Genomic DNA, 27,253 nt, shown 5'->3' on the forward strand with positions numbered 1-27,253 from the left:
GAACCTTAAGAGCAAAAGCTTTTGGTATTCATCAAGCAAGCAACTATTTTCTGTTGGTAGTGCAACAAAACCCATTAGAGCAAGCAGGGGAATATGATGAATTTGAAAACTTACGTTTTCAAATATCACCACGCCTATCGTGTTTGCTGCTTAGTTACAAAATTACAGATTGGAGCTTGCAATTGGTAAAGATGCATTCCGGACTCGAACTCTGTGCCATGAAGTATTTAGAACTCCTCTCAGGTTCCATATTTCTTCCACACTTTCTGGCTGAACATTTGCAGCTACGTCAACCTGCACCACAAGAAGGAAACCAAAGAACTTACTATGTGGCATTAAAAATGTGATTGGTGTTGCCACTCTTTAAGTCACAATATCACACACGTGCCAGTGCGGGTGCAGGTATGGGTTGATAGAAATCTAGCACCAATATCTGTAACCAGAAAACAGCACTCACGCAGGAAGATAGAGATAGAGAGAGAGAGAGAGAGAGAGAGAGAGAGGGAGAGAGAGAATGAAAACAAGAAGAAACTGAAGAGAAGAAGCCGTAGCCAAAATGGTTTGCACGGCCTCTATTTATAATCTCATTTCCAGAATTCTAAGACTCTCCAATCGTAGAATCCTAGGAGATTTCACAAGCTTCAAGGACATTAATTACATCATAGAAACCTAAGAGACTTCACATATTACAAGGATATTAACTACAACATAGAATCATAGGAGACTTCCCATATAACAAGGATATTAACTACAACATAGAATCTTAGGAGACTCTTCACTTGTTACAAGGACATTAAATATCTTAACACATTCTACAAGGAGGTGGAATCCTAAGAGACTCCTCTTCAACGTACTGGTGAAGGATTTATATTTTAACACCCTCCCTCAAGTTGTGCATGGTTTTGCACCATGTACAACTTGCCTTTTAGAAACCAGAATCGTTCCTTTGTTAATCCTTTTGTAAATAAGTCTGCAACTTGTTCATCTGTACGAACATAAATAGGCTGAATCTCCTTGTCTTCCACCTTTTGTCTAACAAAGTGTTGATCAATCTCAATGTGCTTTGTTCGACATCAAAGGCAATGTTAATAGCGCTTTGATTATCGCACATTAACATTGATGTTTTAATATTTTCTCCAATGTCTTCTAGCAAATGTCTAACCCATGTAACTTCAGTAGTACCTGCAGCCATGCATCTGTATTCAGCTTCAGTACTGGATCTTGCTACTGCCTTTTGCTTTCGACAACTCCAAGACACAAGATTACGTCCAATGAAAATACAAAAACCAGAAATGGACTTTCTTTGATCGGGATCTCCAGCCCAATCTGCATCTGTGAATGTCATAAGTTGATGTCCAGTAGTTATATTTTCACTCTTACCATAAACTAAGCCATCTCCTGCTGTCCCTTTAAAATATCTTAATATTCTTTTGACAGCATCCATGTGAGTATCTCTAGGTGCATGCATAAATTGAGATACTTGATTCACAGCATATATAATATCTGGTCTAGTAAATGTAAGATATTGAAGTACCCCAACAATACTTCGATATTGCGTAGGATCTTCATATAACTCTCCATCTTGAGCACTTAGTGTTTGATTTAGAACACTAGGAGTTCCAACAGGCTTACAATCAGACATACCTGACTTTTTCAGCAGATCCAACGTGTATTTCTGTTGTGTCAATGTGAGGAGATTATTGTGCCTATCAATCTCCACTCCAAGAAAGAATCGTAAATCACCAAGCTCTTTCATTTTGAAGTTTTGCATCATCAAAACTTTAGCTTCTTCTATGTGTTTTTCTGAATTGCCTGTGATAACAATATCATCAACATATATAAGAAGTAAAGTAAATATGTTTTCCTTTCGATAAATGAAAAGAGAGTGATCTAGAGGACATCTCCGAAAACCACATTCTTGAATCTTGCAAGAGAAGCTGTCAAACCACGAACGTGAGGCCTGTTTAAGTCCATAAATAGATTTTCTTAGTTTGCAAACTCATGCATGAGAGTCTCCTTTCGTGTATCCTGGAGGTTGTTCCATATATCCTTCTTCCCTTAAATCACCATGAAGAAAAGCATTCTTCACGTCCATTTGATGTAGTCTCCATCCATATTCAACTGCCAATGATATAATCACGCGAATTGTTCCCATTTTGATCACAGGGCTGAATGTCTCATCATAATCTTCTCCATATTGTTGTGTAAACCCTTTTGCTACTAACCTTGCTTTGTGTCTTTCTATGTTGCCGTCAGGTTTGTATTTAATTTTGTATACCCATTTGGAGCCCACTACGTTCTTTTCGTGTGGCCTCGGAACGATCTCCCATGTTCCACATTCATGCAAGGCATCCATTTCTTCTTTCATAGCCTTTCTCCAATGATGTGATTTTGATGCTTGATCAAATGAAGTAGGTTCTTCCTCCTTGCCAACTTTTGCCATGAATAACTGAAAATCAAGTGATAAAGAATCATAGCTAACCCACCTGTGAATGGGATGACGAATGCGTTGGGATCTTTTAAGGTGGGGCATGTTGTCTTCTTCACTGTGAGCATCTCTATCCCTTAGTCGTCGACTGTAGATAAGACCCGAATACCGATGTGCATCGTTGCTTTGTTCTTCATTATTGTTTTCGTGATGACTTGATGATTGTGTTGGATCTTCTTGATTTTCACTTTGAGCCATATCCGACGGTTGTATTGCTCTCTCTGAATCTTCACTTTGAGGCACATCATTTTCTATAACAGGATCTGCATTGAATAACTATGTACTGGTCCAGGGATCATAAGATTCAATGGTCATAGGCATTTCATTTGTATTATCAAAACTATGTTCATCAAAAATGACATTTCTTGAAGTTTTGATACGTTTAGTTGTTGGATCATAGCATCGAAAACCTTTATATTCATCAGTATATCCAACGAATCTACATTGAATAGCTTTGTCTTGAAACTTGTTCCTCAAGGCAGCATCAACGTGAACATAGCATACACAACCAAAAACCTTCAAGTTCTTGTAATCAGGTTGTTTGCCTAAGAGTGTAAAATATGGCGATTTAAACATCATGAGTGTCATAGGCAAACAATTTATTATGTATACAGCAGTATGGAAGGCTTCTGTCCACAAGGAAATGGGCACATTAGTATCATGCATCATGCTCATGGCGCTTTCAACTATATGTCGATGTTTCCGCTCAACTACACCATTTTGTTGTGGTGTGTAAGGGTAGGAAATTTGTCTAGTTATCCCTTTTTCACGTAGAAATTCAATAAAATCAAGCGAGGAATATTCTCCCCCTCCATCACATTGAAAATGCACCACGTTGGATGAAAATTTAGTTTGAATCATGGCATAGAAGTTTCGAAATATGTGAGGTACTTCTTATTTGTGTTTCATGAAGTAAATCCAGGTGAAACGTGAGTAAGAGTCAATTAATAAGACATAATATCTTGACCCAGACATAGAATCAATAGGGGCTGGCCCCCATATATCAGAAAAAATAGTTTCAAAAGGTTTGGAAGCCCTTTGATTTATATTATGGAAAGGTAAAACATGACTCTTACAAAGTCCACAACTTGAACATTTTTTTACACTTGAAGTAAGAGGTAAACTTGATCTTGGAATGAGACTATCTGTGACAAGTTTTTCAATGAAATGTCGACCACAGTGTCCTAGCCGACTATGCTACAAATCAGACTCCAAAAATTGGTTATGGCCCCTTACTTTTGATTGAAAATGGCAAGAACTTGGCACTGATGACGCATTATGAGAAAGAGAAAATGTCTTCAATCCTATATCAAAAGTGGATGAATCCTTGGGTAGACATTCCTTGAGGACGTACATATTCCCTTGACGCTCCCCTCTAGCGAACATTTTCTTCGTTTGGAGGTCCTTGACATAGACAGAAGAAGGTGTGAATTCAACAGAAGAGCTTGTATCATCAATGAGTTTAGAAATGGATATGATGTTCTTTTTTATATTGGGAGCAAGAACAACATTAGACAGTGATAGAGACGAGAATGACAATGGAATATGTGCATTTCCAATATGTGTAATAGGATGAGATTTTCCATCACCTGTTATAATGCAACTTCTACCGTAATGAGGGGATAAGTTAGTCAATTTACCTGCATTTCCTGTCACATGGGTAGTTGCACCTGAATCCAAGAACCATTCTCCTTGCTCATTTTGCTTTATAGTCATCTTTGAGAATGCGGTCATCAATAGCTGTTGCATATCTTCAGCGGTGGATTTAGAACTTTGTCCTCCTTGTTTATAATCATGTCTTACCCCTTTGTTTTTATTTTGAGGATTAAACCAACATTGTGCCTTCATGTGTCCTTTCTTGTTGCACTGAAAACAAATTGGTATTTTTCTTGAAGTATCCAAAGGAGACATACCTTGGTTATGTGGTGTTGGTAGAATGCCACGACTACCATGGTTGGAGTTCCCATGGCTCTTACCAAACTTTACATTCATAGCCAACACATTTTGGGAGTTCCCTTGATCAGTCCTTTCAATGACTCTTTTCATGTTCATTTCATGTTGGAGAAGTTTACCTTGTAGTTCGTTGAAGGAAGGCAGAACAGGAAGGACCTCAAGAGCTGTAATAAAAGCATGATAATCATGCCCAAGTCCATTCAAGGTTTACTGCACCTTTTCCTTATCAGAAATGTTATTCCCTGAGGCAGCAAGTTGGTCTGCGACGGCCTTAATACGCCCCAAATAATCCATGATAGACGTTGAACCTTTGCTCAAATTCTGAAATTCTTTCAAGTACATAATTCGAGCTTCTGATATTTGGGAAAAGGTATCAGCAAGGGTTTCCCATAATTCTTCTGCAGTACAATCATCAGAAACTGAAAGTAACACTTGTTGAGATAAAGTGGACAAAATATACGCAACCAGACTTTGATCACGTCTCATCCACATAGCATGTTCAGGATTGTTGTCTTCATGAACAGCAATAACTTCTCCTGCCTCATTTTTTATTTCCTGTAAGACGGATATTGGTGGAGCCTTTGTTGAACCATCGAGATGTCCAAAGAGCAGGGCTGCACACGAGCCGAGTCGAGCTCGAGCTCGAACTCGAGTCGAGCTACCTAACACAAGCTCGAGCTCGACTCGATTAAATAAAGTCGAGCTCGAGCTCGACTCGATTAACTCGATTAGCTCGTCTAAATAAATTATGATTCTTCTTTTTAAAAATATGATCCTTCTTTTTAAAATATCTAGTAAATTTCATGACGTGGGATGAAATTTGTTTACTCGTCGAGTATAAACGAGTCGAGTCGAGTATAAACGAGTCGAGTTCTTAAAACTCGAACTCGACTCGTTTACTCATTCGAGTTTCATTGTAAGCTCGAACTCGACTCGTTTATAAACGAGTCGAGCTCGAGCCGAGTTTAATCGGGCGAGTTCGAGTCGAGCCCGAGCTGGCTCGACTCGTTGTGCAGCCCTACCAAAGAGGCCTTGACTTCTTATGAAAGGCATGATTTGCCTTTTCCAGATCAGATAATTCTCATGGTTGAGTTTTTCGGTAATATGGTGAGGAAGAAAACTTGAGGACATGCCAGAATGCGAAAGGTTTTCCATGACAGCAGAAAGAAATGGTATATAGGTAGAAGATGAGAGGGAAAGAAGACACGATATAACAAGATGTGTCCTTGGGTAAGCAAGAAGAAAAAGGAACAAGAATTGCGCAAGAGAAAAGTAAATTCAGGATAGAGACAAGATGAAAAAAGAGTTCTAACCAGATCAGACCTGTTTGGGCATTTCGTTTAGTAGAGATAACGTAACCTAGCGCTCTGATACCATGATAGAAATCTAGCACCAATATCTGTAACCAGAAAACAGCACTCACGCAGGAAGAGAGAGAGAGAGAGAGAGAGAGAGAGAGAGAGAATGAAAACAAGAAGAAACTGAGGAGAAGAAGCCGTAGCCAAAATGGTTTGCACGGCCTCTATTTATAATCTCATTTTCAGAATTCTAAGAGTCTCCAATCGTAGAATCCTAAGAGATTTCACAAGCTCCAAGGACATTAATTACATCATAGAAACCTAAGAGACTTCACATATTACAAGGATATTAACTACAACATAGAATCCTATGAGACTTCCCATATAACAAGTAGGAGACTCTTCACATGTTACAAGGACATTAAATATCTTAACACATTCTACAAAGAGGTGGAATCCTAAGAGACTCCTCTTCAACGTGCTGGTGAAGGATTTATATTTTAACATGGGTGTGGTTGCGGCATTTTTCCAAAAACAAAAACATGGCCCTGTGTGTGTGTGTCACGGGCCGACTTTTTCAAGCCCTGCTTGGCCCGCGCGGCGCCGAAGGTTTCCCCAAAGCCTTCGGCCAGCCTGACTCTCTCTTGAGTTAGCAGAAGCGTTCATCAATCTTTTGGGACTATAGACTAGACGATGAGTGCAAAGCACTCGGCACACCATCACCCAGGTTTTATCCCATTGTAGACCATCGGCAAGCCGTGGCCATGAGGCCCTGTCAAAACTTCACCATTCCTTCAAGTGTTTATCAACTCCCATACGAAATCTGGGTGGGGGTAAGACTTCCCTTGAGAGGAAGTCCCCAGCCGAAGCCAATTGACGACTATATGTCATTAAGTAAGGCGGCCGACCATCGCCCTACTCGACGATGAGCATTCACTTGCTCACCCCCGCGTGACTCTACGCGGTTGTGGAACGCAGCATATGCGTCCACTGGGGGAATTGCCTCTAATCCACGCGCACCCCCTTGTACATCCAAACACTACGCGTGAGGAACCCATTTGATTCCCCAACGACGAACTTGCACTTTCAAAGGGACTGTTCACCTTGATGCATTTATACGCCTTGTCTCTGCACTACCGCGCTGCACATTCCACGTGCATTGCTTTCTGCTTGACTCAGCGTCCGATTGATCCCACATGCTTCCCGAGCTATGCCTAAGCTGGCCAAGCAGCATATCCTTCTACTAGCTTGGCCGGGCCAGACATAGTCGGCCGGCAACAGTGTGTATATAATTAATAAATAAATAAAATTGTCCACAAACAATAAAACTGGCAATAAAATTGTTCACAAGTAATAAAAATACCAATTAAAGATTAACAAACTATGATTTTATCAAATGTTTCAAAGGGAAAAGAAAACACTTTTCTTATTGCTGCACCCGACACAACCTGGGTGCGGCAACCTTATTGAAAAGGTCCATAGTTATGCCACAAATGGTTGTGCATGATTAGGTAAGTCCACATGCATATAAGTTTAATGCCAGTTGCTCTGGCCATATATGAAATATTCATGCAAACATACCGCTTTGACCACTATCTCAGCATATGGTGGTAGATTGACAGTGGCCTCAAATAACACCCAAGCCCATTTGTCACTCTGAATATCATCTGAAACATAGGGAACATCCCTTCTTTGGTACCTTGAAGCTTCTATCCATGTTTTCCCACCATCAATTGACAAATCAACCCTCTCAATGCCACGCCCTCCTCCGGAAACAGCATATCCTCTGACAGTAGTCTGAAACATACATCATATAATAGAAGTATGTATAATTGAAAAGAGATCCACATGATAGGATGACCATGAAATTTCAAAGTTATCACCATCAACATTTTTGTTTTGCACATCAATAATGCAACTGCCAGTGAACTAAGACACCAAAAGGGAGTTTTAACTTCAAACAAATCAAAAGAACTTGTCAAATACGTACACAGATACTGATACAAATACAAATACACACACACAGAGACACACACGCACACACACACACACATGAAGTCATGTCAAATTAAGCATATTTATTAGTCTCCCAGACTGTATATCTCACCATTCCTTGAGCATGTCTTTTTCTACAGCAAATGCCGGGGTTGAAAAACTCCAAAACAAACTAGAAAACATTGCAAGAAAAGATTCCAAATTACAAGAAAGATGGTCCTCGGTCACACTTTCAGAGACTTAAATTCACCCAACAGATGACAATCCATTGTGTGATAAGTGCAAGCAAAATAAAACATGAAAGATTTCATAAAGAAATTAAGGCAGCACCAAAATGACTTCAATATTATAAAATAAAACCAGTTAGTACATCATAAGCATCTAACCAAGGAGGGAGAAAACCTAAGGGAGATGCTGACCTTTCCTTGCTTCACTACATCCACATCCTCAAGGGAGCATATAGCACTCTGTCATTCACAAGCAAATGATAGTTCAGCAGCAAAATTAAGCTTACACACACATATATGTAGGAGTAGGAATACTCATAAGGACCGTACCAAGTGGTTTATTGCTATTGCTTGTCTTGTTGCTATATGATGTTTGAGAACAGCTAGTTATGAATGAGAAAAAAGCAGTTGGTACTTGGAACTGTCTGAATGAAATTCGAATCTAGTTGAGACACAACTCAAAGGATATGAAATTTATAATTATTTACTCACGAGTAGTGAGAACACTTTTACAAGTCTATGATGATTATTACTATTGAAAATATTTGTTTTGTGTATAGGCAACCTAGAGAGAAAGTATAAACCGGAGTTTTCAATATAATGATGTTCTAGTGAGTATGCTTGGCTCAAGTTACGGATTTTTGAAGATGGTTCCTGGATACGCATTTTGCTGTTGAACAAGAAGTAGTATTTTGAGAATTTGATTGGAAAGGCATCAAAGAAGTGAGAGATTGATTGAAGAAAGCCAAAGGGTTGAGCAACAAAATGGATGCTTAGAGAAAAGGAGTCAACACAAAAGTGCCTTTCTTAGGAGCATAAATTAATTTTTTTGGACTTGTTGATCTTGAACTTGAAATATCTTCTATTTTTATTACTTTCCTTTCTCTCTCTTCCCTTGGTATGAAACAAAGTCACAGAAAACTTTCTTGGGTTTTAAACGATGAGGTTTTTCTTGGGTATACGGTGAGCTTGCAAAAACAAGAAAAGAAAAAGAAAAATAGGGTTAAATTTTTAAAAAATTTAAAAACTAAAAATGAAGGAAAAATAAAATAAGTGTGAACTAATAACACAAACATCAAAAGATAAGTAAGTTTGCAGCAAAGAAGAATTAGAAAATGAAAAAATAAACAATTTGGTATTAAAAAAACACGTTTTTGCACGGTTTCTTGATTTTAACGTGCACTTTTTTAAAATTTTAAATGGCAAATTTATTTATCGCATTTTTTCATTTTTTTTTAGAAAAAAATGTGTTTCTTGTCTCAACTAGATTTGAATTTCATTCAAACAGTTCCAAGTACCAACTGCTTTTTTCTCATTCATAACTAGCTGTTCTCAAACATCATATAGCAACAAGACAAGCAATAGCAATAAACCACTTGGTACGGTCCTTATGAGTATTCCTACTCCTACATATAGCTATCTTTTGAAAAATGGTGTGGTATTTTTCATGTCCACAGAGGAATCCGCAGCAAGCCTGAACTAGGGTTTGGGACGGGTCACGGGAAATCACCCCCTGTTAGACAATTTGATTCTGCATAGTTTTAGTTACCCAAGTTCATCTTGAATCTATGCTGAGAAGCTTGAGCTGCAAAGCATATCATTAACGTGCCACTTTATAAAGTTTAGTGAAAAGTGAAAACCACAGCCACAAACATCGTTCTCGATTTTTAATCACCGCGATTTCTCTCAAATATATTTCTGCAAACTAGTGCAAAGTTGTTTTTTGGGGAAAATCTTGGAGTTTAAGAAATCAAAATATTAGATAAAATAAATAAATGAGAAACTAATGAGAAGACATAAAAAGTATCTTGTATAAAATTTTTAAAATGATAAAGTAATAAAAAAAAATTGAAACAAAAGTTGAAGAAAATGAAAAAAAAGAATTTAAAAAATATATATGTAAAAATCACAATAAATTTGTTAATAACGTTTTTTTTTTAAACATTATGCATTTTTCCCCCCCTTTTTCATTAATATCGCAATATTGTGAATTTGGCTTATAATATAACCTAAGAAGATGTGGAAGAGAAATCACCTGAACAGGGAAATCCATCTGAGGCCTTCTACTAGACCATACAATATTGTCCCAATTAACTGACGGAGGAAACATTTTATAGTCCTTCTGCATGAAAAATCCCTGTTTCATAGCAAAAAAATGCCCCTCTTAAAAGTTTGCATCAATCTGACCAAATGAAAGAAATACACATCATATATTCCAGTTACACATACCTGAGATTCTTCTTCAATTATGTTAATGCAATCCAACCATTTAACAGATCGAGCACCAATAACGCCAGGGACAATTACACGCAGTGGATACCCATGATCGCGATTGAGGACCTTGACCATAGGAATATGAAGAAAACAAAGCCGATTAAATTTGTGAATTTAAAAATAAAAGAAAGAATGGTGCTAAGAAGGTGATCAAGAAAAATGAGCTCACAAAATCAATAACCATGAAAACAGAAAAAACCGAAAGAAGAAAAAAGCAATGACCAAATGAACATGAAAAGCAAATGATGCTTGCAAAAGCTGGCTAGAATAACCTGAAATCCACCTATCATAAAAATTTATACAGTCAACAAACAATGAAAACAAATGAACACAAAATGTGTTAGCAGACAAATAATTTATCAAATATGATGAATTCAAGTAAAAACGCATTCTGCAACAAACTCAGAGCCCCAGTGGACTGAAACAGACCATGTACTGCAAAACTTACTTTGACATAGAACATTGTATACAAAAATAGAGTTGACAAACGAGGTTCAATCATTCAGTAACTTGGGCAGGTTAGACTCCACATCACTGATGCCACATAGATAACCATGCAGACTGATGCATGTAGATCATGTGCAGGCAAAATGATGCTGCAACTGGTTTTAAACATATCGGACATTTCAATATAATGAAATGATAGGACAACAGGTTCTTATTATGCACACATGCATAAACATACTGTAGAAACACGCAGCGGAAGAAGAGAAAGGAAAACAAACACAGGATTTACGTGGAAAACCTCGGAACGAGGTGAAAAACCACAGGGAAGCTCTAACCTAGGGGCAAAACCGCAACCCTAGGAGAGAGAAATTTTCATTCACTTAATCAACAATTACAATAAGTGATTAGAATAAAAGAGAGAGGAAGAGAGACCCGCCTAGGGAACCGAGCCTGTCCTCGGTTCCCGCACCCATGAGTATCGGGTCCATATCCGGACCCGGTTCCCTATTACACGGTATTCTAACACTCCCTCTCAAGCTTGGCATACATGTCAAACATGCCAAGCTTGCTAATATTCTTTTCAAATTGAGATGTACATAAGGCTTTAGTTAGAACATCTGCAATTTGATCTTCAGACTTCATATAAGGAAGGATCAACTCCTTTGAATCTATGCGCTCCCGTATAAAGTGGCGATCTATCTCCACATGTTTGGTTCTGTCATGCAGGACGGGATTATTTGCTAAGTTAATCGTAGACTTATTGTCACAATACATTTTCATCTTCTCTTCAATTTCAATTCCAATATCTGCTAGAAGAATCTTTAGCCATAACATCTCTGTAACCCCCATAGCAACAGCCCTGTATTCAGCCTCAACACTGGATCTAGAACAGACTTCCTGCCTTTTACTCCTCCATACCACCAGGTTTCCCCCTAGAAAGATGCAGTACCCTGTGGTAGACCTTCTGGTATCCGTGCAACCAGCCCAATCGGCGTCAGAGTATCCTTCAATATTAAGTTTGTCATGCCGTGTATACAGTAACCCTTTACCTGGGTTATTCTTCAGGTACCCCAACACTTTTTTGCACTCTTCCAGTGACAATCAGTAGGAGCATGCATAAACTGACTCAGCACATTTACAGCATAAGTAATATCAGGGCGAGTAAGAGTAAGATAAATAAGCTTACCAACCAGCCTCAGATACCGTCCTTTTCCTTCCTCATCCAGGATGTTACCAGCTTTGATACTTATCTTTGTACCTGACTCCATTAGAGTTAGAAAGGGTCTGCATCCCAGTTTACCTGTCTGTCTCTTTCAGGAGGTCCAGAGTGTACTTCCTTTGGCTCATAACAAGCCCTGTTTCTGATCGTGCAATCTCTATTCCCAGAAAGCACCTTAATTTTCCCAGATCTTTAAGGTCAAATTCAGCAGCTAACCTCTCCTTTATCTTCCTTTTCTCTTCTTCATCATCACCTGTGACAATCATATCATCAACATACACAAGAAGAATGCTCACCAGGCCACTTCTCTGCTTAATGAACAAGGTATGATCATCATTTCCTTGTTTGTACCCATTTGTCTTCATTACCACCCTCAGTCTTTCAAACCATGCTCTAGGGGACTGCTTCAGGCCGTACAGGGCCTTCTTGAGATGACAGCATTTTCCACTTTGAGCATATCTGGGAGGCATGCTCATATAGACCTCGTCCTCTAGATGGCCGTTCAAGAAGGCATTCTTGACATCAAGCTGGTCCATGCCCCACTTCTTTTGCACTGCAAGTGCCAAAATGACCCTCACAGTCTTCAGTTTTGCAACAGGAGCAAAGGTTTCAAGATAGTCAATTCTGTATTTTTGGCTGAACCCCTTTGCAACCAAACGAGCTTTATATCATTCCACAGTGCCATCAGGTTTATACTTCACACTAAACACCCACTTGGAACCAACTAAGTGAGTCCCCTTGGGAATATCGACCACTTTCCAAGTGTTGTCCTTTGCCAAGGCATCCATCGCCTCTGTCATAGCCTGTAGCCATTTAGGATCTTCTCTAACATCTTCCACACACCTGGGAATCACAGACATAGACAGAGTGGTAATAAAGCATTTGTATTCTTTACTGAGTTTTGAATATGAGACAAATCTCTGAATAGGGTGAGAAGTACATGACTTGGTCCCCTTGCGCAGGTCTATGGGAAGCTCTTCATTCATTGGACTTGGTTCATTCGGGGAACTCACAGGATTGGGATTGGTTACATCAACAGTCTTAACCACATCTTTCTCCTTTCTAGTGTAAACCTGCCCAAACAAATGATCACGGGATGTGGGTTGATCATCCACAGGGCCTCCTTCCATATGACTGTTTTTATCATCTCTAACTGTATCTTCCACACTGTGACTAAGTTTGTAGTCCAAGAAGCTAGTAAACTGAATAAGCTGATTTGGAGGATACTCTTCCACACTGTCTCATATACACTCCCCCTGAAGAGGATTCACAGGAAAATACGCCTCATGTTCATGAAAGGTAACATCCCGGGAGACATAGATTTTGGAGGTAGTAGGATCAATACATTTATATCCTTTCTGAGTGGAGAAATACCCCAAGAAGACAGCTTTGACAGACCGAGGGTCAAGTTTTTTTATGGTGGGACTATGGTTATGAACAAAGCAAATACACCCGAACACCCGAGGAGTAAGAGGCCAGGGGTTATGAGTGGGACTGAGCATAGAGTAAGGAGTACGGCCATTCAACACACAGTGGGCATACGGTTGATGAGGTGGGCACTAGTGAGGAGAGCATTGCCCTAGTAGCGCTTAGGAACATGCCTGTGGAACATAATAGCTCGGGTGACATCTAATAAATGGCGATTTTTACGTTCGGTCATGCCATTTTGAGGAGGAGTATAACTACAGGACGTCTCATGAACAATACCCTTGCCCCACAAGAAGTCATCCAGGGATTGGGAGACATACTCCCTAGCATTATCAGTATGGAAAATCTGAACAGAGGTCTAAAATTGATTTTCAACAAAGGCAACAAAATTTTTGACAACAACAGGAACCTCACTGCGTTCTTTCGACAAGTACACAAACGTACAACGGGAGTAGTCATCAATCAGAGTCATAAAGTAATGGAAACCACGACAAGTGGGTACTCCCGAAGGACCCCAAACATCATAGTGAACCAAAGCAAAAGGACGAGTGGTTTTATTGATAGAAATAGGGTACGAAGCCCTAACATGCTTAGCAAACTGACATACTTCACATGTGAATGAGTCCATGGAAACAAAAGTAAACAACCTAGGAAACAACTTCTTAATCAACTGGAATGGGAGATGTCCAAGGCGCTCATGCCATCTCATAATGCTAGACCTGTCCTCCACGCCCGTCAACTGTCTGCTAGTGGCTGAGATGAGAGCAGTGGCAACCTGTACGGGCAGTCTGTAGAGGCCATCAATAACCGAACCAATCCCAATCTTCTTCCCCGTCACCAAGTCCTGCAGAGTACAATGATCAATAGAGAAAATTAGATTACAATTGAGTTCTTTGGTGATACTACTGACAGATAACAAATTCACAGGAATATTGGGAACATGAAGAGCATTATGCAGAAGATATTTATTTAATAAGGACAAACTCCCTTTTCCAGCCACAGAGATCGAGGACCCATCAGCCATAGATACGTGTTGCTGCCCTGAAGACAATTTGTACTCTTGAAACATCTTAGGGTTTTCTGTCATATGATGTTAGCTCCACTGTCAACTACCCAATCACCAAGTAAGGGATTACCTTGATCACTTGTGGCAACAAGAGCTTGGGCTAACTGAGCTCCCTCAGACGTGGAGGCTTCCTCCTTAGTAGTAGATAACCGGCTGATGTAAGCTTGTAATTCCTTGATTTGGTCAGAGGAAAGCTTCGGTTTTTCAACACTGGGAGAGCTAGTATCAGACACAGGAGGACCCTGCCTACCAGAGGGAGGACGACCACAGGTGAGCCTCTTCTCAGGATGAAGATCCCAACAAAAATCAACTGAGTGTCCCAACTTGTTACAGTGACTGCAACGCCGAATAGGACGCTGCCCAGTCCCTGGAGCATGGCTAACAAAAGCAGAGGGAGAACTACCATGACTAGAGTCAATATGCATCACTTGACGGCGTTGTTCTCAGATTCCACCCGAGCATACACCTCCTCAATTCCAGGGGTCTCGTCACAGTTGAGAATTTGACTCCTAATGGATTCAAACTCATCACGCAGACCTCCCAGAAAAATAAAAGTGCGGTCCATCCATTCTTTCTACCAATACAGTTCATAATCAGAACCACAATTCCAGTCATCATTCACATGATAATCCAGTTCCTCCCATTTAGTCTTCAGGGCTGCACAGAAGGATGCCACAGACAAGTCACCCTGTTTAAGAGAATAGATGTTGCGTTTAATCTGGAATGTATGCAGGACTCTCTTTTTACGGCCATACATCCTTGCAAGCACAGTCCACATGTCATATGAGGTCAACTTTCGCAAAATAAGGGGCTGAATATCAGCAGAAACAGAACTAATAACCCAAACCTTAACTTGACTATCTTCCAACGCCCAAGTCGCCCATCCAGGATCAGTTTTACTAGGCGCAGATTTCTCCCCAGTGACCGCGACTAGTGATCCCAATTTCAAGCGCAGCAGACCAAGAGAGATAATTGTCTTTGTTCAGCCGAATAGAGGTGACTTGAACAGGCAAATTTTCATCTCTTCAGCCATAACGACCACAAAAAAAAATCCAACAGTCAGAGAATACCAGAAAAACGCAGGAGGACCCGGGCGCTGTGGCACTTTGCCTACAATGGAGGACGGGCAACGGCAGAGCAGCGAGATCTCCGACAAGCAGGCACAGGGCGGGGAACAGGCCAGGCGACAGCGGGCGGCGTCGAACAGCGAGCGGCGTCAGTGCACCCAGGCGACGTCGGGCGGTGTCAGACCGGCGGACGGCGGCGGCGCACGTCAGGCAACGGCGAGCGGCGGTGGGACGGCGGGCGGCGGTGGGATGGCGGGCTGCGTCGACGGCGGGACTGGCTCTGATACCATGTATAAACACGCAGCGGAAGAAGAGAAAGGAAAACAAACACAGGATTTATGTGGAAAACATCGGAAAGAGGTGAAAAACCACGGGGAAGCTCTAACCTAGGGGCAAAACCGCAACCCTAGGAGAGAGAAATCTTCATTCACTTAATCAACAATTACAATAAGTGATTAGAATAAAAGAGGGAGGAAGAGAGACCCGCCTAGGGAACCGAGCCCGTCCTCGGTTCCCATGCCCATGAATACCGGGTCCATATCCGGACCCGGTTCCCTATTACACGGTATTCTAACACATACAAAGCCATGCATATCTATATGTGGACATAATTTATAGGAACCTCAAGCACTTAAAAGTCAAGCAGAGTGTTCAACAAGGCACTACTTCAACAAGGCACTACAAGAGTGTGTTTTTGTGTGTGTGCATATATGTAAGTGCGCACAGGGCGGGGAACAGGCCAGGCGATGGCGGGCGGCGTCGAACAGCGAGCGGCGTCGGCACACCCAGGCGACGTCGGTCGGTGTCAGACCAACGGACGGCGGCGACGCACGTCAGGCAACGGCGGGCGGCGGTGGGACGGCGGGCGGCGTCGGCGGCGGGACTGGCTCTGATACCATGTATAAACACACAGCGGAAGAAGAGAAAGGAAAACAAACACAGGATTTACGTGGAAAACCTCGGAAAGAGGTGAAAAACCACGGGAAAGCTCTAACCTAGGGGCAAAACCGCAACCCGAGGAGAGAGAAATCTTCATTCACTTAATCAACAATTACAATAAGTGATTAGAATAAAAGAGGGAGGAAGAGAGACCCGCCTAGGGAACCGAGCCTGTCCTCAGTTCTCGTGCCCATGAGTACCGGGTCCATATCCGGACCCGGTTCCCTATTACACGGTATTCTAATACATACAAACCCATGCATATCTATATGTGGACATAATTTATAGGAACCTCAAGCACTTAAAAGTCAAGCAGAGTGTTCAACAAGGCACTACAAGAGTGTGTTTCTGTGTGCGTGCATATATGTAAGTGCTTTTTGTGGTTTGTTCATTTATTTAGTTATTTGTTTAATTTAGGTTTCTAATTATCTCCATTATATATATATATATACACACACACACACACACACAGATATATATATATATATATATATAACAGAAAACAGAAGGACACTGAAAAGCACAAAAAGCTACCTCTCCATTCATTTCATATGCAAGCAATACATCAGCTAGGGGATTTGTTGCCTGACTGAGAGGAATAGATGCCTTGTATGGGCCACCTTTTTCTTCCTACACTTATGCAAGTTAGAACATAGAATAAATTAGAGAAACAGTTGGGATTTGAAAATGACAAAGAAAGGAACTGACTTAAACTGTTGAAGCTATATATATACAAAACATAAGATCTTTTGTAGGATCTTTTGGATGAGATACTCACTTTACACTGATCAACACTGACAAATTCAACATGTTTTCCTCCTAAAGAAGTTACTGCTGTGAGCTTTGGTATTCCAATCCATTCCAGGACATCTGACAATTTAGCACCTCCCCAAACAGCTGCAAAGCATACCATAGTAATTGCTATGTAAAGATCTGTCCCATTACAGCAGATCTACATTTCACATTATGAACAAATTTTCACAATGTAGGTACTAAAAGAACTATTAGATAGGTAATGAAAATCTGGAACAGAAACTCCTAAAGAACTTGCTTCTTGACGAATGTCTTGAAGAATATTAAATGAGTGCATTTTCCTAAACTGTTCATGATAAGAATTTGTTTTTTCTAATAAGTGATAAACTATTAAAATCAAGGAAAGACCTCCTAACTTGTGGAATAGACAAAACTAACAGGATACTCTAGGAACATCATTACAACACCATGATGAATATTTAACAAGTTTTTTTGAACACTTGTTTCATTTTCATAATACCAACCTGAAGATTCTATTCATAAGGCAATATAGAAATTCTAGTACAAAATTTTACAACTCAATCTTGAAAAGCTATGCATTACTTAACATGCTGCACTCTGGGACAGACAAAGAATCTTTGTTCTAAAATAATGCAAGATATTTGAAGTCATGTTGTAAAAGGCGTATTGTAACGCGTATTGGTCAGGCCGACCTATACATTGTATCGCAACGTATCATAAAAGTAGTGTAACATATCGTAAATTAATTTTTTAATTCATAAAAATTTAAAAAAAATAGAGAAAAATCGGTAAAAACAGGACAAACAAAAAAGAAATCCAAAAAATGGTTCCATATAAAAAAGCTCATCACATCATTCATAAGCCATAATATATTAACAACACGTTTAGAAATGTCAAATAAGAAATTCATAATAATATAATAAACATCCATCACAACTTTAAAGTTTAAACTTTAAAGTGTTTTAGTCTTTTAGATTACATTACAAGTTTACAACAAATAATATATTATCATTATCATCAATCAAGGTCCCATCATCCCCACGGGGCCATGATAAAACTTCTTACCCATCTCTTCTAAATAGATTATTTATCACATAATAGGCGTTTTTTGTAGAAAAACTAGTAAAACTTTCCACTCTCACAACTTTTAGACGTGTTTAGAAAGAGGGAGAGAGAGTGTTTGTAAAAAACCCACAAAAAATCATTTTATCCCCATATCGCACGATACGGGGGTGTATCGGCTGTATCGTACGATATAGCCCCGCATTGCACGATACAGCCAATACACCTACGATACACAAGTGTATCGTGTGTCGTCTAAGTCACCGGACTTTTTTATTTTACTGCCGCATCCGGTGCACACCGGATATGGATGCGGCTCCAACTCACACCCGAGCCCAGTTAGAATGCCATATTACTAAATTACTTATGTAATATATGTTGTTCTAATATTTTCCTATACAATACAATTATTCAAGTATGTTATATGCATTAATAATATATACATGCTTATTCTGTTATATATATAATAAATTAAAAATAATAATAATAATATACCCTCGCCGCATCGCCGCACCTAAATTTTTTGAGATATGCCGCTCCGGCACCCGCACCCGCACCGGCACCCCGCATTCTAGTGACATAGTGTGTCGTACAGGTTTTTCAAACCTATATGATACGTATCGCACAATACAGGCCCGTATCGTGCGATACGAATGACACTGATTTGAAGTTACAATACTGTACTTTTCTTTTGGAAATGCTGCTCAAAAAGCCAATATAATTCATAGCATACCATCTATATCACAACGTGATACATGGAACTTATTGATCAAACTTTAGGAAGCACAGCAAAAATTCAGACAGGAACAAATCAAGCCTGCAAGCCAGAATCCTAGAATGCGTCAGATTTAACAAACAGCTAGATGCATTAGCTACCATTTGTAAAAAATGCACTCATGCAATGCTACCATGTAAATAAAAATGAAAGTATAATGCCTAAACTTAGGTGCAGAAATATGATAAGAAGGTTTGGTAGATCAGCTAAGCTAAGTTGGAAAAGAAAGCAACCAGATGATGACAACATTGACTGATCTAAAGCAGCAGATAGGCAAGGTGACCCACATAGAAGTAATGTTTGCCTACCATTTCCAAGAGCACAGACATCCCAACCAACGCCCTTAACAGTTTTCACTTTGCTCATTGCAGTTCTTCTATTTCCCGCACACTGGATGATCAACAGCCAGAATCAGTTTCCTTCTCTCCTTAATCACTCCTTATTCCTTAAAGCAGACAAGTGGACATCATAATTAGACAAAAAAAAATTGAATAATGGATAAATGGAATTTGACATGCCTGTAAAGTAGCTGTAACATTGTATTTCGGAAGGCTCCTATAAATCCAACAAAAAATAAGTTCTAACAGAAGCAAAAGATAAGTGGAACCATAGCATCAGAGATATTACTTATCACCTGATCTCTGCCATAGAGAACTCCCTGCTATTCTCTATGAGGCCATTGATTACAACACGATATCTGTTTAAAATTAATTAATCGATTAAAGGATCCTACTGATTGTCATGAATTTCAGTAAAAACAGAAATATTTGCAACATCTAACCTATCAATATTATCAACCAATGGTATTGGTCCATGATTCCGCTTGTAGAACATATCCACAGTAGTTATGTATGACTCAAGTAGATTACAACGCAATGGCTCCGCATTGAATGGCTCCTGAACCAAGAAAACATTATAAAATAGTCAACGAATATAAGCTAATTTCTTTACATTGTATAAAGAACTGAAAGACACAAAATCTTGTGAATCATATTTTAATTAGTATCACACATGACAAATTAGTCAAAAAAAGTTCTTACGGATCATACTTTAATTCATAGCACACATGTAAATTAGTAAAGAGAACGTATAAGTAAGACCCAGCAGAGAAGTGTAAGATGAAAATTAAATATAAAACAATGAACTTTTAACTCTAAACTTCAGCTTCAACGTTTACACTAGCCATCGCCTTCCCGACGCTTTTGGACAGGTTAAAGGACCAATTTATGAAAATATTCGGAGTGCAAATGAATGTAAATGACACATTGTTTCACGGGTCAACCAAACAAGGTCACGGGCATGAATTCATTGCGATCCAATCCCTAAACAAAGTGTTCTAACTACAAAAAAAGCATCTAAACACAAATGATGTCACTGGACCAACCACATCGCCACAAATAATTAGCTACAATTTACTCTGTTGCAAAAGCCCAGTTCCGATAAAACCAATTAAAAGGTCAAAAGGGTGAGAACCAACAAATAAAGATTGTATTTCTCTACAAAACCTCCAGCCATAATTTCAAATCAGCAAAAGCTTATTGAGCACACAGAGCCAAACACACAAAAGGGGAAAAAACAAAGGGCAATTTCAACGTAAGAAAAAGGAAGAGCCCAACTCAAATATTCAAATATTCATAAGAAGTTCCTATTAAGACCCAATTCAATGAAAGTAAAACAATCTATCCCTTAAATTCTTACTTTGATATGATATATAACGCATTAAGGTCCAGTGAAGGAGGAAGACATGCAGACAGACAAAGGAAAGAAAAGAAAAACTAGGACTCAGACATTCGAAGCTTGTGGAAACCAACACAAGATCGAAACCAGAAACCCAAAAAAATGTTGATGCCTTTTCACATTTAAACAACTCAAAAGACCGAATAACTAAGAGAAACGAATAAATGTGAACAGATTATAACAGAACCCTCACTAAAAAATGAGAAGATACAACAGGAAAAAAGAAAAGGACTCACCTTAGCGTTGATTCTGAGTGAAGGGTGACGTGGGGGCTCCTGAGAGTAATCGGAAGGTACTCTGTATCCCGGCATTCTCTCCTCCTTCCTGGCCTCTTGCCTCGTGGAACAGAGAGCGAGAAAAAGGATGGGAGAAGAGGGGCAGGGCATTTATTTGGTCTGAATGACTAAACTGCCTACGATGATTTCCGGCTATCCCTTAACAAAATTTAAAGTTTGGACAAAATTTTAAGGTTTTCTTAGTGAATGTGTTTAGAAAAAGCTTGTGGCGCCAGCGTCATGAGCAGATGGCCTCCAAGTTTCATGGGCTACGAATTGCCAAATGCTCGTCGGACACGGTACAGAATTTGGTTCGGTTTTGAGGCTCAGATCTGAACCAGCTAACCAGAAAAAAGTGCTATGGATCTCCAAACAATAGAAATGAATCAGGGTATGATTCAAACCCGGAATTAGATCCAACATGAAGTTCCAACCTGTTTGTCTCTGAATTTAATTCCCAATTCTGGACAAGCTTAGGGGTTTGAGCATTTCGGTTCATTTGGAATCTTGAAAAAGCTTGTGTTAATATCTTTTAAACCATGTATTCTATGTTGTTCTTAATCAATTTGATTAGTGTAAATATAATTTTGGCTATTGTAAATACAATTTAAATGTTTGGTTAAGTTTTCCGCTTTTTTTTTATAAAGGAGCTGCATGCTGGTTAGATTTAGATAGGGCTTAACCCACTTTCCAACCTTATTGATTTTAAAGGGTTGTTTATTGATTTTAAAGGGTTGTTTGGTAACAACAACAGTTTTTTATTGTTCTATAAATATGTTCCAAAATTAGGGTAGATTCATATAATACTAAAACATAATGTTTCGCACATTTATGTCAATTTTTGAGACATATTCATAAAACGCTATCAATATCGGTTTGAGCTGAAGCCAGTTATTGAGGGATTGTCTAGTTTATGTTGGTTAATTTTCAAATAAGATTATGTTGGTTAATTTTCAAATAAGATTCTAAAAAAAATTACACAAGAAGTATATAATATGTGAACATATATCAAATAACATTTCAACTTTTGAAATGTAACAAATAAGTGATCAATTTTGAAAGAAATTTTCATGGAGAAAAAACAAACTTTTGTCATAAGGCAATTAAAACTTCCTTTTTGGGGGAGCAAAAGCAACTTTCATTCTATAACTTTGTGTCAGAAATTAATATTTTATTTTAGTAAGCAGCTCTTTGAGAATTCTCTCAAAAATTGAATATTTATTATGTACAATCATTTAAAAGTTACGTAGTCATTTGTCATTTATCCAGATATTAGGCACCTTTTTTGTATATTTTTTTTATGATTTACATGGTCCTGGTTAGGGCTTCAATCTTTACAATTTAGTTTTGAATTCAAATGTAAATTGTAGAAGTCACCTACGGAGACCTTGAATGTAAAAGTTCACAGTGAAATTTGAATCCATGATGAGCCGAGGCCCCCATAAAGTGTTTTAACCCTTTCGCCCTAAGTTGAGCTCTCTTTAAAATGTAAATTCACTAGTTTTTCTCTGCACTGTACGGGTAGCTGAATGGTGAAATACTTTATATGTGTCAAATTCTAGTGATTCAAAATGTTCGTCTTTATTATAATCAACCATGTGTGAGACGATGATGATGACGACGATGATGATTATATTATTATTATTATTATTATTATTTATATCGATCATAAACATATCGATGTCGTCGATATAGTTATTATTGTCTGATTGATTGCAATTAAGGTGTCTTTTTTTTTCTTTATGTCAAATATGCTACAGTGAAGTCTTGTTTTCCTTTTCAAATGCGGAAGTTATTTATGCGTCAAACAAAAGAGGTTCATTACTGGATCTCATGTCCTAACGAGTTCGACCCCAGCCGACCCGTTTCCGCAGTCTAAGTGTCTAACCTATCCGACAGAGTCATTACGTATAAATTGCCTGTCGAGAGAAAAGTTTACGTCTGTGCCGCTTTCTCGACTTGCGATAAACGCGGAAGTGGGTCCCCTTGGGACGGTATTTTAGTCGTTTCTTTCTTGGTGCTTAAATTATTTCTCAATAAAACATCTCTTTCCTCTAAAAAGGTTCATATCGAATAAATAAACTATATGAAAACAAAATCTGCGGCCTATCGATTGGGTAGACTCGGCGAATTCACGAGTCGGCCAAAAAAAATGTGAAATTTATTTTAAAAATATATAAATAGTTGAAACTAAAAATCTTAAAACATTTCCACAAGATAGTGCATGGCACCATTAATGAGACACAATAAATTCGCCAGATCGAGAAAATAACTTATCCCACTAATTCACATATCTTTGGAGCTTGCCGACGTAACGGCGTACGTAATCTCCTCTTGCCTACCGAAACGGACCCGTTGAGGCCCTTTTCCACTTGTATCAATTAAAATTATCCGTTCAAGATTGACGTCCTTCCGTATTTGTCGCGAGATGCAGTACGCTGCCATTTATTCTCCTGACCTTTGAGGACCTTGGGTTGCTCTTTTCATGTCATTTTGCTCTCCGACTCTCTCCCCTTGCAAATTGCATCGAACGGCCTTCTCGTATTAGCTCTTTCTATCTCCACCCTTTTTCTTGGGATATGTGTTATCCCACGTACATATCCCGACTAAAATTTAACTAGTATTCAGAAGAGTTATTATTATTATTATTATTATATTATATATTAAATGATTACTCTAGCAATTTAAATTCAATTTAATGAAGAGGCATGTGATCGATAGTTTAAAAAAAAATAAAAAAATGATAGATAATTTTATCATCTACTATTAATTCACAATTTTTTTCAACATTTTATCTAAAATTGTACAACAAGTCGAGTCAACTTGATCAACTTGTTGTAAACGAGTCAAACTCAAGTTTAACTAAAAGTTAGAGCTTATAATCGAGTCGAGCTCGAATTATATGAACTTAACTCAATTAAGCTTGAGTAAGCTTGTTTAATTTATGTTTTTTTTTTGTAATTTTCAAGCTAAAAACCAATGAAATAGCTAAGTTAAAGGGAGAGTTAACAAAAGAGCTTCAACGAGTCTAAGGCAAGCCAACTCAAAACTGACTTTGTACAACTTGACTCAATCTCAAGCCAAGCAATATATGAGTTGAGTCAAGTCAAGCTAACCGAGCTTGATTTGACTTGTGTAGAACCATATGTCGATCACAATGGATCAGACTGTCCTCACGAGTGAGTTAGGTGACTCTGCTATTAACTCATTATATTATAGGATTCCTCTCGCCAAGTTATATATATATATATATATATCTTCAAATTCATATGTGCCAGCAAACCGCATATTGTCAACAAGTCAATGTGTAAGACATGTTTATGGGAAATTGAAAGTATGTTTTTAAAAATAGAAAGTCATAGAATCACATCTAGCAATTAAATTTACACAATTTTACCTCGCATTTGAAAGTTGAAACAAGATAGGCAAAATCAGCGGGCATGGCCATCTATATGTTAGATGGCTGGCCAAATTCATGAATCCTCTTTTTATATATGGAGCAACCTAACAGGACATTGTTAGCTCAAACCATATGTAGCATATGGTTGCAAATCCATCAGCGCCCATAAGGTCCTAAAAAGTTCAGGATAAAAAACAATCAAAAGAATAAAAAATGGAAGACATAAGAGACAGCCATTAAAATTCAAAAACCAAACGTAAAATAAGTCGCAAATTAAATCTGATGCGGGCGCACCCACACACACATTCATATAAAACCAAAGAAAGAAAAATAGAGCTCGACTGAAGGTCGCCGACAGGAGATTAGGGCAAAATCGATTCTCAATTGAATGAGGTGATGAGATATTTAATGGCGGTAATTTTATTTCTCTATAAAAAAAAAGGGTAAAGTAGATCTAATCCCCACCCAGGATGTCAAACATGCATGAGACAATCGAAGGAGCCGCTTACGCGATCAAAACCTTCCTCCAATGTGTGAAATATTTCAGCCTCTTGTTCAAGAACCGATTGGCAAAACATAGACAGGAAGAAGAAGACGATGATGATGAAGAAGAAGAAAGAAAGGGAAGTTACCTTGGCATTTATCACAAGGTGAGGATGACGAGCAGGCTCCTCACCATAATCAGAAGGGCCAGTGAGTCCCGGCATCCTTCTTCTGTTCTCTTCGTCTTTCTAATCTTTCCTTCTGTGCGTCCGCCCGCGAGAGAGAGAGAGAGAGAGAGAGAGAGAGCCCCTGTTTTCCTGATGGAGAGACAAGTGTGATCACTGAAATGAAGTCGCATTCTGCGTAAAGGTCAAGCCTAGAGGATGACAGTTTTGTAATTGCATCCAGGAGAAAAATCCATGAAAGAACCCCAAGCTTATGCATAACTACATAAAGGTGGTCTAGATTTTTCTAAAAATATGAACCACATCAAGAATGTGAGAAAAATGAAGAGTGGCTTCAGGAGATACTCAAATGGGGAGGTGCTTGAGCGGAAATTTGTGTTTGTATATCCACCTACTCCTCGAGCACCGTGTCAGCACATTTAAGCACCTAGAAAATTTTTAATAGACAAAACAAGGTTGGTGATGCTACCAAGTATGAACCTGGTACTTTTTTTCTTTTAGATTAACTTAGCAACACCTTAAAGCCATGGCGCGTTCTGTCTGGACTGAGGTTGAACTTTAAAAAACTTTCAAATTGAAGGAAGTTGAGTTAAACATATGTGACGGATTCTTGGCATAAAATATTGAAGAGTTATCCAAATCACATAATATTTTTTTGTATATCACTTTCATAGACTGTTTTGATAGCCAGAAAATATTTAACCAAAACAAAAAATCTTCCTACATACCCCATGAAAATTTCTCTGGGGAAAATGTTTTCTGTTTATTTTTTTCCCTTCTGAAACATGTAAAGGGCAAAATTTTCTCCTTGCTTGACTTTCAGGAACGGATGGATTTCACCCCTGCGATACAGCCTGAAACTTCTTTCTAAGGTGTCAAATCCACCCTGCACAAAACAAACATCTGCAAAAAAAGTTTACCTGAATGGTTATTGCTGCTCTGAGAGGGCTGTTCTTTCTCTCTCATACTAACAGGAATCAAGGTAAGTGTCAAAGTTTTCAAATGAACTCCTTGGCATCCTTTTGCTGATAAAGACCCGAAGAAATGGATGTTTTCAATTGCCCATGAGAGCTGGACGATGACTTTGGTGCTGCGTAAACTACCGTTGATTTATACATTCTACCCATCAGAAGTGAAATGCCATAATAAATAAATTGTTCTTCAACGTTTTTAATTTAGAAAGTTTTGTCACATCAATTCCCATAAAATTGGGATAATTACATGAAGATCAGATGCATTTGTAGGTTTTACATGGAAAGTGGCAGCGTCGATGAGCCTAAATATAGGTTAATCCAATTCCAATGCTAATGACAAATGGCATCAGAATCAAGCCTAGCATCAAATCTACCAAGTTGTCAATTTGGTGAATCGGTTGATTCAACAATTCAGCTGAACCAGTTTTGAATTGACAAAAAAATATTAATGTTTAAAAAATGAATATAAAAGCATATAAAATTCATGGGAAAAAAATATTTAAAAACCTTTAAAAATAGTTTCAAAATGACACATAAAGCTCTTAATCTGTCATAAAATCGAACTAGTTTGCCACTGACGCACTTCGAATCGGTCATTCTGATAACATCTGGAAACATTGTGATTTGGATTCGAAGATCTCTACCCAACATCTGGGATTTAGCTTTGGTGGCTTGGAGCATCCTTGGTCTCCAATCCAAGAGAAACTACTGAACTTGAGACCTCTCGCTTCCATGCTGAGATTGAAGATGAGTTTCGTTTGCCCACAAGATTTTCAGTATTTGGACGGTAAAACCTTCAAGATGAAGGATGATAAAAATTCAACACTTGGGAGTAATGCTGCTTAATATATAGTTTGAAGGGAATCTGGCTAATTCCCAGCTTTTTTTTCTTTTCATAAAATTGCTATCTTTTTCTTTATTGTTTAATATATTTATGATATGACATGAATCCTGCACAACTCAGCAGCCCCACACCATTCAAGATCCACAAATCTGTTATTTCAAGATTAGTAACAGGTTTAATACGAAATGATTTGAATTCAGGACAGCTGTGTACATGGAGAACCAGGTCAAAATGGAACCATGTAAAGACAAAAATGACAAAATGTTCACACCCTATCTGACCCCTTTTCAACCTCTATGGGCTTCTATAGAGAAATGTCTATTATTAGGCTTTAGGGGTGCAC

At 38.7% G+C, this 27,253-nt stretch overlaps 2 protein-coding genes across 7 annotated transcripts; both read right to left on the bottom strand.

Annotated features, from left to right (window-relative positions):
* Positions 1 to 25,258, bottom strand: LOC116250533 (sulfite oxidase). 5 transcript variants are annotated; one of them, XM_031624221.2, is made up of 12 exons: positions 25,057 to 25,258; positions 19,794 to 19,909; positions 19,647 to 19,709; positions 19,531 to 19,567; positions 19,321 to 19,402; positions 17,180 to 17,298; positions 16,936 to 17,031; positions 10,191 to 10,301; positions 9,997 to 10,098; positions 8,154 to 8,201; positions 7,321 to 7,536; positions 1 to 294 (listed from the first exon to the last, which is right to left on the bottom strand). In XM_031624221.2, the coding sequence occupies exons 1-12, from the start codon at positions 25,129 to 25,131 to the stop codon at positions 163 to 165; spliced, it is 1,197 nt and encodes a 398-aa protein (XP_031480081.1). In that variant the 5' UTR covers positions 25,132 to 25,258; the 3' UTR covers positions 1 to 162. The 5 variants fall into 5 exon arrangements, with proteins under 5 accessions (XP_031480081.1, XP_031480080.1, XP_031480082.1 ...); XM_031624220.2 differs by lacking the exon at positions 25,057 to 25,258 and adding an exon at positions 20,986 to 22,117; XM_050076675.1 differs by lacking the exon at positions 25,057 to 25,258 and adding an exon at positions 20,986 to 22,116 and having other exon boundaries at positions 153 to 294; positions 7,439 to 7,536.
* LOC116250534 (uncharacterized) lies at positions 13,868 to 16,912 on the bottom strand. Of its 2 annotated transcripts, XR_007572779.1 has the most exons (3): positions 15,243 to 16,912; positions 14,466 to 15,153; positions 13,868 to 14,173 (listed from the first exon to the last, which is right to left on the bottom strand). XR_007572779.1 is itself a non-coding variant. In XM_031624223.2 (2 exons), exons 1-2 carry the CDS (start codon positions 14,818 to 14,820, stop codon positions 14,130 to 14,132), a joined length of 399 nt encoding a protein of 132 aa, XP_031480083.1. In that variant the 5' UTR covers positions 14,821 to 16,912; the 3' UTR covers positions 13,868 to 14,129. The 2 variants fall into 2 exon arrangements, 1 of the variants encoding a protein (XP_031480083.1); XM_031624223.2 differs by having other exon boundaries at positions 14,466 to 16,912.
* Positions 25,259 to 27,253: the final 1,995 nt, after the last annotated feature.

The sequence above is a fragment of the Nymphaea colorata genome, chromosome 3 (genome assembly GCF_008831285.2).
Source record: "Nymphaea colorata isolate Beijing-Zhang1983 chromosome 3, ASM883128v2, whole genome shotgun sequence".
Classification (NCBI taxonomy): Eukaryota; Viridiplantae; Streptophyta; class Magnoliopsida; order Nymphaeales; family Nymphaeaceae; genus Nymphaea; species Nymphaea colorata.